Source organism: Vicugna pacos, chromosome 20, assembly GCF_048564905.1.
Source record: "Vicugna pacos chromosome 20, VicPac4, whole genome shotgun sequence".
Lineage (NCBI taxonomy): Eukaryota > Metazoa > Chordata > Mammalia > Artiodactyla > Camelidae > Vicugna > Vicugna pacos.
Window position 1 is genome coordinate 41,236,052 of NC_133006.1, and position 14,966 is coordinate 41,251,017.

The 14,966-nt window shown below is 47.5% G+C and overlaps 1 protein-coding gene across 3 annotated transcripts; it reads left to right on the forward strand.

The window, feature by feature from the left end:
- The first annotated feature begins 983 nt into the window (after window positions 1-983).
- Window positions 984-9,704, forward strand: RPP40 (ribonuclease P/MRP subunit p40). 3 transcript variants are annotated; one of them, XR_012062455.1, is made up of 9 exons: window positions 984-1,142; window positions 2,606-2,750; window positions 3,883-3,951; window positions 4,702-4,797; window positions 5,498-5,623; window positions 7,289-7,487; window positions 7,603-7,737; window positions 8,254-8,370; window positions 9,046-9,160. XR_012062455.1 is itself a non-coding variant. In XM_006198660.4 (8 exons), exons 1-8 carry the CDS (start codon window positions 1,020-1,022, stop codon window positions 9,242-9,244), a joined length of 1,092 nt encoding a protein of 363 aa, XP_006198722.1. In that variant the 5' UTR covers window positions 984-1,019; the 3' UTR covers window positions 9,245-9,704. The 3 variants fall into 3 exon arrangements, 2 of the variants coding, with proteins under 2 accessions (XP_006198722.1, XP_031543926.1); XM_006198660.4 differs by lacking the exon at window positions 8,254-8,370 and having other exon boundaries at window positions 9,046-9,704; XM_031688066.2 differs by lacking the exons at window positions 984-1,142; window positions 8,254-8,370 and adding an exon at window positions 1,469-1,765 and having other exon boundaries at window positions 9,046-9,704.
- Window positions 9,705-14,966: the final 5,262 nt, after the last annotated feature.

Sequence of the window (14,966 nt, forward strand, 5' to 3'; positions counted from 1 at the left end):
TTCATTTGTACAGGTCCACATATTGACACATTTCACATATCCCCCACATAGTTGCCATTTTTAATGTTTGTGTTCTTCCCCGATTTCCAACCTGTCAGAGGGAGACCAGCCGAAGAGAGAGGGGATGGAGCAGTCTGGCCCTGAGCCCTGACTGGGAGAACTTCGGAGATTCAAGTCCTCTCCTTTACGCATTTTACATTGGAATGCGATAGTTATAAGTTACATCTAGGAGCCAAATTGTGATTGGTAGTTTTTCGGTTGACTTGCCTTTCCTCAGAATTTTTCCTATTTAAAATATGAAAAATAGGTTTTCCTTAGAGTATTCTCAGAGATAATCTAACATTTCAGGGACAGATTGCTTATTAATGGGAGAGGACTTTCCAGTCTTAGTTTTGGATTTGTAAATACGTACCTTCTAAATTACTTAACTTCTCTTCTTCCAAATCTTATAGTGAAATTGGTACTCCAGAGAGTTGCACCACAAACATTCTGTTTTGCATCCCCTCTGCATAGCACTGGGGCTGTGAGTGCTCGTTTGAGAAGGGTGTACTAGTATAGTACTTGGAGTTGGTAAGAAAAATCAAATGGAAAATTAATTAGCACTATAACCTCCCATAGCAACAAATCATTAAAAGCGGTTCCAAAGGATATTTAAAAAGAGACCTTAAAAGTGGTTCTAAAAGAGTCTTAAGGAGTCTTACTGTAGGGCGAAAAGCAAAAATTGTGCATTTCCTTCCGACACAGACTTCTTTAACATTTTGGGATGAGCAACCCGGGCCCTAGAGGAAAGATTCAGGTAGGAGAGTTCACTCCAGGCAGCACACTCTCCAGGCACCCATTAGCGAGCTCTGCACCGGCTCCTAAGACGTCTTGGCCCGCCCCCGCCCCCGCCCCCGCCCCCGCCCCTATCCCTACCCCGGGCTGCCACAACACGTGCAGCCTGCTGACATTGCGCATGCCCGCCGGGCGGGGAAGGGGCGGGGCGAGCCGAGCCCCGGCAGCGCCTGCGCGGGGAGAGCATGGCCACGCTGCGCAGGCTGCGGGACGTGCCCAGGCACTTGCTGGTGTGCGAGAAGTCCAACTTCGGCCACGACAAGTCGCGCCACCGGCATCTCGTGGAGACGCACTATCACAATTACAGGGTGAGTCCCGCCCTGGGCTCGAGGACCACGCTCCATCCCGCGGGCGGAAGAGGCTCGGGGAAAGCCGCGCTCAGCTCGGGAGCGCGCGGGCGGCGGGGCCCTCGCCAGGCATGCTGGGAGCTGTAGTCTCTCAGCCGCTCCGTGCCGGCAGCCCGCGGTACTGCGGGACTACAACTCCCAGGGTGCGCTGGCGCGGGGCGGAGTCCCGGCGTCAGAGGGAGGGCTGGGCGGCGTGCGCCTGGCCGCTTTCTCCCGTCGGGCCCGGCCCGGCCCGGCCCGCCCCAGGTGGGGAGCCGCCCGGGAGGGGCGATGGGGAGGTGTGAGGCGAGGCCCTGCGCGCCCGCCCGCCCTCCCGCCGGTCTTTCCGGAGCGGCGTCCCCAGCCGGCCCGGGAGGCCTCTTGCTCTTCTGAAGCGCTCTCGGGCTCTGGTTTGAAATCTGAGGAACTTCCCTCCTTGCTTGCTCCGTCTGCGTTGTCCAGTCGGAGTCACCACTTCGGCAGCGTCTGGTGGGAATTCGCCAGGTGGCCCTGCCCGCAGGCACAACGTTAGAGCAACATTCGCTGTTGCTTCGTGAAACACGGGGCGCCTTTTTCGCGGGCGTGGCGGTTGCGGCGTCAGTGAGGTTAGTTACCGGTTTCTCCAGGATCTGCTGAGGGTAGAAGAGAACATCCCCAATTTCCAGGCAGGTGTCTGGTGGGCCGGTTTCACCCACCCATGGAAGTCGAGAGAGCTTCAGAAAAAACCTTAAAATGAAAATGATTTAAGCCTTTTACAGTTTAAACGGATCAGCCTAATCTCAGCTCAGGCCGGACTGGCCAGTTTTTCCACACAAGTGGAACAGGCTGGTGTTCTTGCTTTGGGAGAATGGGTTTTCAAGTTGGGGAGCTCTTGAGCGACATTTGAAACCTGTCACCTTTAATATCTCTGCTTTGGATGGAAAGCGCATCACAGAGAGCAGTCAGGGATGTGTGCCTTATCTCCCCGGGTCTGATCTGTAGAGTTTTTCTATCTGCAAAGTGGAATCCTCCAGCAGACTTCTGCGTCCATGTAACCTCTTAATTAGTTCCTCTAAATTCCTTACTCCCTAAGGGACAGTTCCTTTGACTCCAGCCTGATACCAGGATAAACAGACCTAGGGATATTCCATTGCGCTGTATTTCCCTAAAAATTAATTGAAGTAGTGAAGGGAATGGGACAGAAAATAGATTGCTCATTTGCAAAAGATAAAATGCAAGCGCTTTCCGTTAAAATTGTTTTGCTCGTTCAGCTTTACACTTGAGTTCAGAAATGAAAAGCTTGAATTGTCAAATTTCTCTTTTCCTGAGTTTGGTAAGTAAATTTAAGAGTCCTCTTGAAACCCGTGGAGGAACAGTCAGCAGCCTTCATGATGTTGCATCATCCCCGAAAGCCTGGGGTTGATCTACATGAAAGTAAGGCTTGTTTGTATTACACGTTCCAATAGGTTTCACTTCTGATTCCTGAATGTGGGATACTGTCAAAAGAACTGAAAGAACTGGTCATGAAAACTGGACCCTATTACTTTGTGAAGGATTTACCTCTCCATGAGTTAATCACTCACGAATTCATCAATACTTTCGTAAAGAAAGGTAAGAAAACCCGCGTCATGTCTGTGAACGCGGTGAGATGAGGAGGCAGAGGTCGCTCACATCCCTATACTAGGGTTCTTCCCTGGGTTTGAAGAGGGCTTGTGGAGATAGTCTGTGTGCTCAAGTCATGTGTCACTCCCTCCGTCCCTCCGTCCCTCGTCCTACTCTCTGTGCCCACGTTGGGTGGTGGTTTCTAGTTACACTTGCACAGGCGTTGCGTGGGGCTGTTGTGCCGTGAGGGTTAATGGGGGGGAAAGCCCTTGGATCGCTGTGTTCAGGTGCACTGCCATTGGGGATGTGGCTGCAGACACCTCTGTGCTCCCCGCAGCCCCCACGGCAGACTGAAGGTCGGTGCCCTGATGCAGCCGCGGCAGCTGTCCATGGAGCCAGGTGCTGATTGTTGTTCGGCGTCTTCCGCTTAGACTCGAGGCTCTCGCCCTCCTCTGCCCACCCCATTCCCATGGGTTGATTGTTCCAGTTGTTTCCTGGGAGCCACTTGTTTGAAATGATTTCAGAGTGTCTTTGGGGATTCCACCCTCACTACATAAGTCACTGCACAAGAGCCACTTACATCTTGTCTTTGACATTACTCCTTTTGTCTGTTTTGAAGTTTGATGTTTTGTTAACGGTGTGGATGCTGGCACTTTCATGTAGCTTACCTGATTTAACCTTTGCAACAAAACTACAAAATAAGCCCTCGATCCCCACTTCACGGTTGGGGAAATTGTAGGAGGAAATTGAGGCTCAGAGAAATTGCATGGCTTTTTTGACTTCACACAAGTTCTTGGCACATTTTGAATCTTAACCTGGAAGTCTGCCTCTCATGTGTGTACACTTAACCTAGTCTTCCACTTTGGGATCTCGGCTGGCCTCCCCAAAGGCACACGCTCCGTCCTGAGTCCATTTTCTGCTGGACAGTAGTCGGCTTGCACAACAGGCCCTGGGCAGGGCCGGGAACTGGCTGTACTCGGCCGCCCGTGTCCTCCAGCTGAGCCTGCGCAGGTTTTGGGGTTGCTGAGTGAGCGGGAGCGGTGACCTCGGAGATTTATCATGTGAAAATAATCCACCGACTTTCTGCAGGTGTGATTTTTTTTTCTTGTCTTCACTTCTCTGGGCTTTTTTCCTCTTACAGGTTCATGCTACGCGCTGACGTACAACACAAATATCGATGAGGATAATACAGTCGCCCTGCTGCCAAATGGTAAGCACGCACATTTTTTCTTTAAGTATAAAGGAAATACATACTGTAAAAAAGGAAACGTCGAGTTATACAGATGTATATAAAGTGAAAGTCTCCCCTTTCATCCCCGTCTCTCCAAACTCCCTCCCATTCTTAGAAGGAACTGTTGTGAGCAGGCTGGTGTTTATTCTTCTAGACATTTTCTGTGAGTTTATAAACACACATACAGGTTCTTTTTTTTTATAAAACATATATTCCATTTTTTCTCAATTGGCTTTTTTCCCAAGCTAAGTATTATAGACATCTTTCCACATCAGTTCCTATAGTTCTAACTTACTGTTTTTAATGTCTTGAAAACATTTTGAAGAAGAGGTGTACCATGGGGGTGGGTGTAGCTCGGTGATAGAGCGCGTGCTTAGCATGCATGAGGTCCTGGGTTCAATCCCCAGTACCTCCATTTAAATAAATAAATAAAAACCTAATTACATCCCCTTCAAAAAAAAAAACAAGAGTACCATAATTTTATTCCTTCTTTAGTAGAAATTTAGATGATTTCTAGTTTCACTATAATAATCTTTGTATGTATAATATATAAATAATACCCTTGTATTATAAATACGATGTATGTCGTCTGATTGACACCCTTATGTTGTAAATCAGGTCCCTGTATGCACTGATACTTAACTGCTCAGTTTGCCTTGCTTTCTCTTAGTCTGAGAACATTTTACATTTTTAACATCTCTTTTATGGGAATTATGATTTGATTTGTAGGGAAGCTAATTTTATCACTGGATAAAGACACTTACGAAGAAACTGGACTTCAGGGCCGTCCATCCCAGTATTCCGGCAGGAAAGTCATGAAATTTAGTAAGTGTTACACTCGATCTGTCAGTTTCTAACAAGGCAGTGGTCTTTGTAGCAATTTAAATGTAGATGTTTGAATCGCCTCTGTTCTCTTTGTTCCGAAAAAGGATGGCTTTTTCTTGCCTTTAAAACTTCTGATTCCAGGGCCCCTTGGCCTGGAAGGAGGATGAGACACTGCTGTTGCTCCTGTCTGTCTGCGGCTGTCGGCTGCATCTCACAAAGATCACAGACTTGGTTGTGGTCCGATAGATACATAGGTTTTGGGTCCAGATTTCAAAGTGATGAACCCAACTTATTCTTAATAAGGAATTTCCTTTAATTTTCCCAAGCTCTGTAATGGTAGATGTTCAGCTGTGAGTGAAGAGCTGCAGTTCTGCTCGTAATACCCGGCTTGGACATCGGTGGTTCAGGCCGCCCCCTCCACAGGCGGGGTAAGAGGTGACCTTCCAGGGCCTCTGCCCTTGGTCTCGACTAGGAAGAGTGTGGGCTGAAAAGGTCTGTTGTGATTAGCTCTCGGTGCCACAAATGCCCATGAAAGGCAGAGTTTTGATTTGGTGAACCGAAGGGAGGCAAGAAGGACAAAATAACTTTCTTTAATCCATAAAGCTTTTGAAACTTCAGATGTTTTTAACCCATTACGTTTTGCACAGTGCAAGCTCTGTACATGTTAATAAACTGTTTATCCCTCTTTACATTTTTTAAGTTGTTTCCATTGACTTGATGGATTTAGCCTCTAACCTGGACTCTAAGAAATATGGAAGAGTATCTTGGTCCTTCAAAGAAAAGAAGCCATTGAAATTTGATTTCCTTTTGGCTTGGCATCAAACAGGTAATGCTACAGTGATTTTGAAATCTCAGTGTTAAGTAAAGGGGAGTCATGGAGGGTGGAAGGGCGATCCATCCCAGCAGTCAGGGAATATCTTGTACCTGGATGGATACAGGTATCCCCCGCTTGTCAAAAGTTCTCTTAATGCTCCTTTACTTTTACAAAAAGAGAGTAAAGTGAAGATAGTGTTCAGCATGAGTTTTGCAGTGAGGTGTTACAGAGGCAGTGCACGCCCCAGCAGTGAGAGGCACCGCTAAGCTGCCTCCCCCAGGACCACGCTCAGCATCTCAGCCTCTAGCTGGCAGAGCTTTGATCGGTGTCCGTGAGCATCTGTGCCTGACGCTGATTTGCTTTGTGCATCTGTCAGCAAGATGCATCCTAAGGTAATCGCTTCTTAGCTTTATGCCGTTTCAACTTAACGAGGGGCTTCGTAGAAACGCTTTGCTTTCGGATGGTGGGAGCGACTGCAAACATTATTAAGGAAGCTGCTGTGGCCCCTCTGACACCCCGAGAGTGCAGCCAGGATCAGCGAGGTGTGCAGCCGTCCACCTCCACTTCCTTGGGTTTTATGTCCAGAACTCCCAAGAGTGGTCTCAGAGCAGCTGATCTTCACCTGTTTCTTCCCTTCCTTCCTTCCTCCAGCTTACCTCCCACAGCCTTGACTGGACTGTCTTAAAATGACACCCGTTACAGTGATCCATACAAACTGCTTGTTCATCACTGTAGGGTGATAATCGGGCATGTCATTAAGTGTCAGACTTAATCTGTTGAAACTTTTAATTGATTAGAACATTTAGTTCCAAGTTTGACATTCGCCGAACATTTTAATCTGCTTACAAAGGCTGTGTACCTCGCTCCTTTTAGAAGTGTACCTCTGGCCCCAAACAAGGTTATAATGAATCAGATCGTCACAGTTACGGTGGTGTGGTTCTCTTGTTTGGAGAAGTGGGAAGCACAGGGGTCCATTTGGGAAACAGGCCCATCTGTCTGCTGCCCCTGGGGAGTTCCAGGTCCCTGGACGCTGCAGCGTTGCTCACATGAGCCCTGGGTCTGTCACACTTCAGTGCCTCCTCTACATGAGGACAGACACAGGCTGACATCTCAGTTGCACAAAGTCTTTGTTGAGGACCTCCTACGCGTTGGGTTCTGGAGAGCTCCGTGTTCCTAAGACTTCTTAGGAGTTTAAGGGCTCGTCAAGACCTGTGAAAGGTCCAAGTCTGTTAGAAAATCCTTCAGGATACACTGGATCTCGCTCGGTTTTAAAAACAAGCCTGACTGAGATTCTGTCGTTCCATTCCTCTTCTGTTTCCTTTTTAGAGCATGTGCAGATACGCTCCATTCTCTGTAGAGGTCCCTAATTTTAAACATAGATAATGCTTTGGGTTTTATTAAATCAAAAGGTTCTTAGAGCAAATGATGAAACAAGTATGGGTCAGATCTGAACGTATGATGAGTTTCTGGGAGACGTAACAGAAGATCGGAATGTTTACAGAACTTGGCGCAGGGCACAGAAGCCAACGTCAATGACTTTGAATAAGATTTGAATAAGTTTGAATAAGACAAACTCCCTTTGGTCTCACGGCGTCCTGCCTGCTGCCCGGAGCTCTGCAGTGGGAAGGGGTGGATTCATCTGCACGCCTCAGGTGGCCTTATTTGGTGTGTCTCCAGGTGCAGAAGAATCGGCGATGATGTCACACTTTTCCGATTACGGAATTCAGGAGCGTCAGCCTGACGTGGTGCTGGGTGCGGTGGCAGAGCTGCGGTGCCCGGTGCTGCGGAGCGGCCAGCTCAGGGGCGAACCTGGGGCGGCGTGTGGCGCCCGGGAGCTCCTGGACTGGCTGGGTGCCGTCTTCAGCCACGCCGAGCTGTGCGTATGCAGGCCGGGGGGCTTGGGCTGGCCTCCAGTTTTCACAGGGGCTTGCTACTTGGAAGTGATCGTGTGCTAGATAGAAGGATGTTTTCTTTTTATTTTTCTGTTACAGAAATAACGAGCCAAATAATTTCATATCCACCTACTGCTGTCCCCAGCCAAGCACAGTGGTGGCAAAAGCCTACCTTTGCACCATCACGGGCTTCATACTTCCGGAGAAGATACATCTCCTGTTGGAGCAGCTGCGGTGAGAGCGCTCTCTGCCTTTCACATCCTTTCACATTCACATCTCTGATGTGTTAGGGGCAGCGCTCATGGTCCGCATTCCAGGGTCCTCTCACACTGTGTCCCCTTCCTGGCTTGGGCTCGTGTTCAGTAACATGACCATCTTAAGTGACATAATTATCCTTGGTGATACTGTCACATACTTGTCCTTATGAAAAGAGAAAGAGTTGGGGAGGGATAAATTAGGAGTTTGGAATTAGCAGGTACACATCACTACATATAAAACAGACGAACAGCAAGGACCTACTGTACAGCACAGGGAACTATATTCAGTAACTTGTGATAACCTATAATGAAAAAGAATATATGTATGTATTTGTATGTGTGTATATGTATAACTGAATCACTGTGCTGTACACCTGAAACTAACACAACACTGCAAATCAGCTACACTGAAAGGGAAAAAAAAGACAAAGAGCAGAGCTTAACTACGCGTCTTCGGAACAAACGGCTCACTTTTCTTGTTCTGCTCCCCGAGACCGTTTTGGTGCCGTTGAAGCGATAACATCGCCTAAGAAGCCAGCGATGCTCTGTGGAGCACAGGCTGATCGGTGGTAAACGTTGGAGCCCCACAGAACGCTTCATTCTGACATGGGTGAGGAGGAGTTGACCGGCTCAGTCCAGATGAGCTCTGAGATCTGTTCCAGCTCTGACGTCCACTGGGCTTTGGTGCCGGGCCGAGCGTGCTGACAGGCAGTGTTGGGCTGTCCCCTCCGGGAGGTCCTGGGTCAGTGTCAGGAGACTCGAGTCCCACGCGGACGAGACTGTCAGGGGAGCACAGTGCCTACTCCGTCTTCACTTAAGAAAGTGAAGAGTTAAGGGTGCAGGGCTTTCCTTTTTAAACCCAACATCATTAGCTTAGTACTTTGATGCTCCTCAATGAGAAGATTGAAGTTTTAAAGATTCACTCAGTTAGAAGAAACAAATTGGATAAATTACTCTGCCGTGTTCAGTGTACAGAGACCCCAGAAGCAGCCCTGCCCCAGGGAGGGGGACGATGCTCATACACTTTGTTCTCTCAGTCTTACGTGGTCTTCCACAGTAAGGGTGGGAACAGCTCAAGTTGTCCTGTGCGTGTATACTGGTGAACCTTTACTGGCTTCCCAGTATAGCAGCAGGGATTTAATTTGCATCTCCTAATTCTTAGAAATAAAACTAAGGCCTAAGCTTCATAGGAACATCAGAAGTACCTCTCATCCTGAATAAGTAAAGAAAGAATGTGACCGTTCCTAGCTCTCCCGTGTTGGTTAAGAGTACCTTTCTTTTCCAGTCACTACTTTGACGAACCAAAGCTGGCCCCGTGGGTGACCTTGTCGGTTCAAGGCTTCGCAGACAGCCCTGTTTCCTGGAGAGAAAACGAGCACGGATTTGGAAAAGGAGGAGAGCATTTATACAACTTTGTGATTTTTAGTAATCAGGACTACTGGCTTCAGATGGCTGTCGGGGCAGATGATGACTGTCCACCGTGACGCGCACAGGACAGGTGACGACTGTCTGCTGTGACACGTGCAGGGCACGTGATGACTGTCCACCGTGACGCGCAGGACAGGTGACCACTATCCGCTGTGACACGTGCAGGATTAAAGTCACGTTCGTTTATGTTTATGCTAGTTTTCAGACTTCTCGTCAGTAAAAGGACTGTGTTCACTGCAACCTGGATGGTGATGACATTTCTTAGATCAGCATCCGTTGGCATCTGCTCTGGCCTCAGGCCCATCCTGTGACTGCACCTGGGCCCACCGTCCAGTGGAAGCTCATAGTTGATTCCTCCCTGTCAGTATGAGCCCAGGGAGGGAGTCACTGCGTGGTGCCCTGGGCCAGGATGGCCGGGGACCAGGGGTTGTGGGACCACTGGTAAGATGTGTGCTGTGACTCAGGCACATGATTACAACCTTTCACACAATAGTAAAAAGAAGTCCTCACATCATACTTACCAGAGCCAGTTCCTGCGGTTGGTGCTGTTTAATCCTCACGTCAGTCCTGGGAGGGAACAGGCGGGGAGTCTACATGAGCCCCCAAGGTCACGCTGCTGATGGGTCTGAGACTGGATCCCGGCCAGTTGGCTCCTGAGTGTGTGTGCTCACCGGCTGCTCCTGGGTCAGGAGGGGCTTCTGGATACTGTATGTTGTTAAGGAACAAGTTGAATACTTTTTTTGCCAGCAGCATGGCTAATAAGGACCAGCTAAAAAACAGCTAAAACTTCTGGAATACCTATCAAGAACCTTTTTTTTTTTTTAATGTCTCAGTGAACCATAAGAATTCTGAGCAGCTTAAATAAATTTTTATTTGGCCACATGGGACTGAATTAGAAATCAATAACAAAGACCCTTGAAAATCCCCAAACATTTGGAAATATAATTCACAAGTCAAAGAGCAAGTCTCAAGAGAAATTAGAAAGTAATTTGAAATGAATGGAAAAAAAAACAAACCTGGGATTTGTGAGTTGCTGCCAAAGCAGTACTTTGAGGGAAAGTGAAGCTTTAAAGATCTGTATTAGAAAGGAAGAAAGGGCTCAAATCGGTCCCCTGTTTCCGCTTGAAGAAACTAGAAAAATGAGCAAATTAAATTCGAAGCAGGCAGAAGAAAAGGAATAATAAAGGTCAGAGTGGCAATCAGTGAAACAAAAAACAAAAACAGAGAAAAAGTAATCCAAAAGTTTGTCCTTTGGGAAAAATCAATAAAATTGATAAATCTCCAGCCAGACTGGTGAGGGAAGATGGATCACCAGCATAAGGAGTAAGAGGTACCATCACTAAAGATCCTACACATACTAAAACAATAGGAAATGTTAGGAACACATTTATGCCAATAAATTCAAGAACAGGGATAAGTTCCTTGAAATACACAAGTACCAGAGCTCACTCAAGAAGAAGCGGGTAAAACCTTCCTACGATCCAGATGGCTTCAGTGGTGAGTTTTACCAAACTGAGGAAATAATACCAATTCTACGCAAATTCACCCAGAAACTCAAAAGAGGAGGGAATACTTCCCCATTCATTCTAGGGGGTCAACAACCCCAGTACCGAAATTACCCAGGTATCTTAGCCAGACATTACGAGAAAATGACAAAACAATATTTCTCATGAACTCAGGTGCAAAAATTCTAAGCAAAAATTTAGTCAGTTGAAACCTATCGTATAATAAACAGGTAACAGATCACGGTCTGGGGTCTATCCTGGGGGTGCAGGGTGGAGTTAGCATTCACACGGGCGTTTCAGTTAACACTGGAATTGCATTTGACAAAGTCCACCATCTATTTCCGATAAAAACCCAGGCAAACTAGGAATAAAGGGAACTTACTCAGCCTGATTAAACGGTATCTGCAAAACCCTGCTGCTGACATCAGACTTAGTTGTGAAAGGCTGACTACATTCCCCCTGACGTCAGGAGCACAGGGATGTCTGTTCATTGTCCTTGCGATTCTAGACTGTGCGATCAGGCAGGGAATCAAGAACATCCCAAATGGAGAAAAGTAAATTGTCTTTTTTTTCCCATAGATGATGTGATCATCTATGTAGGAAATTCAATGGAAGCTACAAACGATGTTAGAACTAAAAAGTGAGTTTTTCGAGATTGCAGGATATAAAACAATGTGCAGAAAATCAACTGTACTTCTATATGCTAGCCATGAACAATTAGAAATTGAAATAAAAATCAGTGTTTACAACAGCATCAAAATATAGTTGGGAATAAGTGGCAAAAAATGTGAAAGACCTGTACACTGAAAACTATAAAATATTGCTGTGATGAATTAAAGAAGACCTAAATAGACAGGGGTATTGTTCACGGTCAGGAGACTCAGTGTTGTTAAGCTGTCATTCCAAAGTACAGGTTTGCTGTGCGTTCAGTGTAATCCCAGGAGCTGTTTTCTGTATGTGTGCACGTAAGCTGATTCTCAAGTGTTTGTGGACCTGCAGAGGGCCTGGGGTAGGCTCCTGGGCTGCTGCAGAACTTGATGAGAGAGCACCGAAAGCCACCAGCTGCTCCGTTCTTTGTCCCTGGATGTGGTGTCCGCCCAGCCCCAGCAGGACGTCAGGATGTTTTTCAGAATGTCCTTCTTATGAGGGGAGGGTGCAGCTTAGTGGTGGAGTGCCTGCTTAGCATGCACGAGGTCCTGGGTTCAAGCCCCAGTACCTTCATTTAAACCAACCAACCAACCAACCTAATTACCTGCCCCTCAAAAAAAAAAAAAAAAAAAAACCAAGTAAGTAAGATAAAATAGTTGGACCGATAAAAAGAAAGTCCTTGTGATCTGTCTGTAAAGGGGCCTGCCGGCTGAGAGAAAGTGTTTGTAATGAGAAACAGGAGGTGCCGGTTGAAGTTGGGAGTCAGATCTATTGCTGTTCATTCTTTGGCATAATCCAGGGTTGACTAGTTTTTTCAAATTATAGCTGCTGGTTAATGCTATGGTCAACTATGTTCCATGTAAAATTAAAATAAAAATCTGGTATACAGGAGGAATTTTAAAAGACTGAATTGAGGCATTTATATGAACAGGAAATTAGACTTTAAGGAACAATTGTCTAGAGGTTCCTGGAAAAAGAGAAAGACCTACCTTAGATTACCAAGGCAGTTTTCTTAAGTTAAAAGCAGGGGAAATGGTAACACAGCCAAAACGGCTGTGCCAGAAGCATCTCTTTTAAGGAGCTGAGATTGTGCTCAGACTCTTTCAGTGTAGTTTGCTGGGACTTGGGGACCAGAAGGACCATTGCAGGCGTGTTCTTCAGAATCTAGAGCAGGGGAAAGTGTTACCCTTTGGGTGCAAAGTTACTGCTATCGTCATCTTAATAAATAAAACTAGATTAGTTAGCGGGAAGCCAAGTGTGACTCACCCATTTCAGAAGAAATGACCAGACATGAAAGATTATTATTTTTCTCTCTCATAGTTGAACTATTTGCCTCGTTTTCCTGTTTCCCAAGGTTGGGGTTTTCTTCCTCCTGGCATGTTGCCTCTAAACCCATGTGCCAATTTGGAGGAGGTGGGGGTAATTAGGTTTATTTATTTTTAGTGGAGGTGCTGGGGACTGAACCCAGAACCTTGTGCGTGCTAAGCACACGCTCTACCACTGAGCTGTTCCCTCCCCCTTCCGCCTGCCATTTTCACTACAAAGCTCCCTGGATCCTCCAGAGAGACAGAACCAATCGAAGATAGATATATATATGTGTGTATAAGATGCATATATGGGTATATATTCATGTATAGTATTTATTGTATAATGTATAAATATGTATATTATATACAATGAATATATTTATTTTATACATATAATAAATATATCCATCATATATATTATAAATACAGATCTTCTTGACTTATGATGGGTTACAGCCTGATAAACCCCTTATAATTTGAAAATATTTCAAGTTGAAAATGCATTTAATACACCTGCCAAACATAGCTTGGCCTCGCCCACCTTAAACGTGCTTAGGACACTTATAAGCCTACAGTTGGGCAAAATCATCTAATATAAAGCCTATTTTATAATAAAGTGTTGAGAATCTCGGGTAACTTACTGACTCTTGTACTGAAATTGGGAAACAGGATGGCCGGCTGTGTCCAGAACGGCTGCCAGAGTATCAGCTGCTCTCCTGGTGGCGGCCTGTCTGAGTGGGACTGCCTAGCGCCACAGGGTGGTACCCTACTGCACGTCACTCACTAGCCCTGGAAAAGATCAAAATTCAAAGTACGGTTTCTATCAAATGTGCACCGCTTCCACGCCACTGTGAAGTTGAAAATCCCAAGTCAGACCATTAGGGGGACCATCTTCACTTACCATGACGAAGAGGCTTATGAAATTACGGAGGCTGAGAAGTGCTGCGAAATCTTCCACCTGGAAGCTGTAGACCCAGGAGAGCTGGTGGCGTTCCACCCAAGGTTCCCGAGGCCCAGGAGACCCGATGGTGTCAGTCCCGTCCGAGGTCGCAGCTCCACGGCCAGGCGGCGAGTGTGACTTGTTCCTTTCTCAGCCTTTCTGTTCTGCTCAGGCCCTCGAGGGCCGGACGAGCCCACCCACACTGACGGGGGCAGGCTGCCTGCTGGGTGCATTGACGAGGGCTGATCTCATCCAGAAACCCCCTCCCAGACTCTCCCCGAAATAATACTGAGTCAAGTGTCTGGATCCCCCGTGGTCCAGCCTAGCTGGCACATAAAATTGGCCGTCTCTCTCCCTCATGAGTCTGCTGCAATGTCAACAGAGCTCCTGCTGTAACTCACCGGTGGGGCCGTGAGAACAGAGCAAACTGATGACACGCCTCCTTCAGAGGAAAAGACGCGTCGGGGGCTGAGTCTGCCCTAACCTCCCTAGGGGTTGGCTCGAGCTGACGTGGTAACGGTTACAGCCCACAGGCTGGATGAGGGTCCCGAAGGGAGGGAGGCTGGGGTCGGCCAGGACCTTCCTCTGGGAGGAAAACCTGCTGGGAACATCCAGGTGTTGGAGTTTGAGAATGAAGAATGTCACCTGCCATGTCAGTGAGCGGAGGATGCTGCGGGCCTCAGCCCTCAGCCACTGCCGCGCCCCGTGGTGAGCCCCGAGGGAGCTCAGGATGGAGACCAGCCCTCAGCTACCCCGGCGACCCCAGCGGTGCCCCAGGTGGTGCCCCTGCGGGGACTCAGGACTGGAAAGGACAGGATGCTGGCTCTAGATGGCTCCGGTGCCCATCAAAGGAAGGATTCAGTGAGCCCAGACTCTTCTGCCTTCCCGTGTATAATAAAGCGCTGAATTCACTAACATGAGATGTCTGGACTTCTTTAATTAACAGTGCTCTTTTGATGTTCTGACTCTCCGGTTTTTTTAATTGCAAAAGTCCTGGCTCCAACCCTGCCTCTTGGGAGCAGTTCCGCAGAGCTGTCAGAGAGGGTTCACCTCCGGGCTTGAGTCCTCAGAAGGTCTGCCAAATAAAACGTACTTCTCAACTTTTACGTTGTGCAGGGTTTTTTTCAATAAAAAGCTGCTCTCTCCCTCACCTGCTGGGCCCCCACTGGCCAGTTTGGGCAGCCACTGCCTGTCAGGCCACCAGCTCTCGTTGGGAAGAACTCCATAAGTGCCTTTTCCCTCTAACAGTGAGAGGAAACATTTCTCAGGAGGAGACCTTACTGCGTAGAAACAACCATTTTCATAAGCAGAGCCCTGAGCCCCACGAACAGAACAGCAGTCCTTGCGTTACTTCGGTAGAGCGACTCTCACTGCCGGA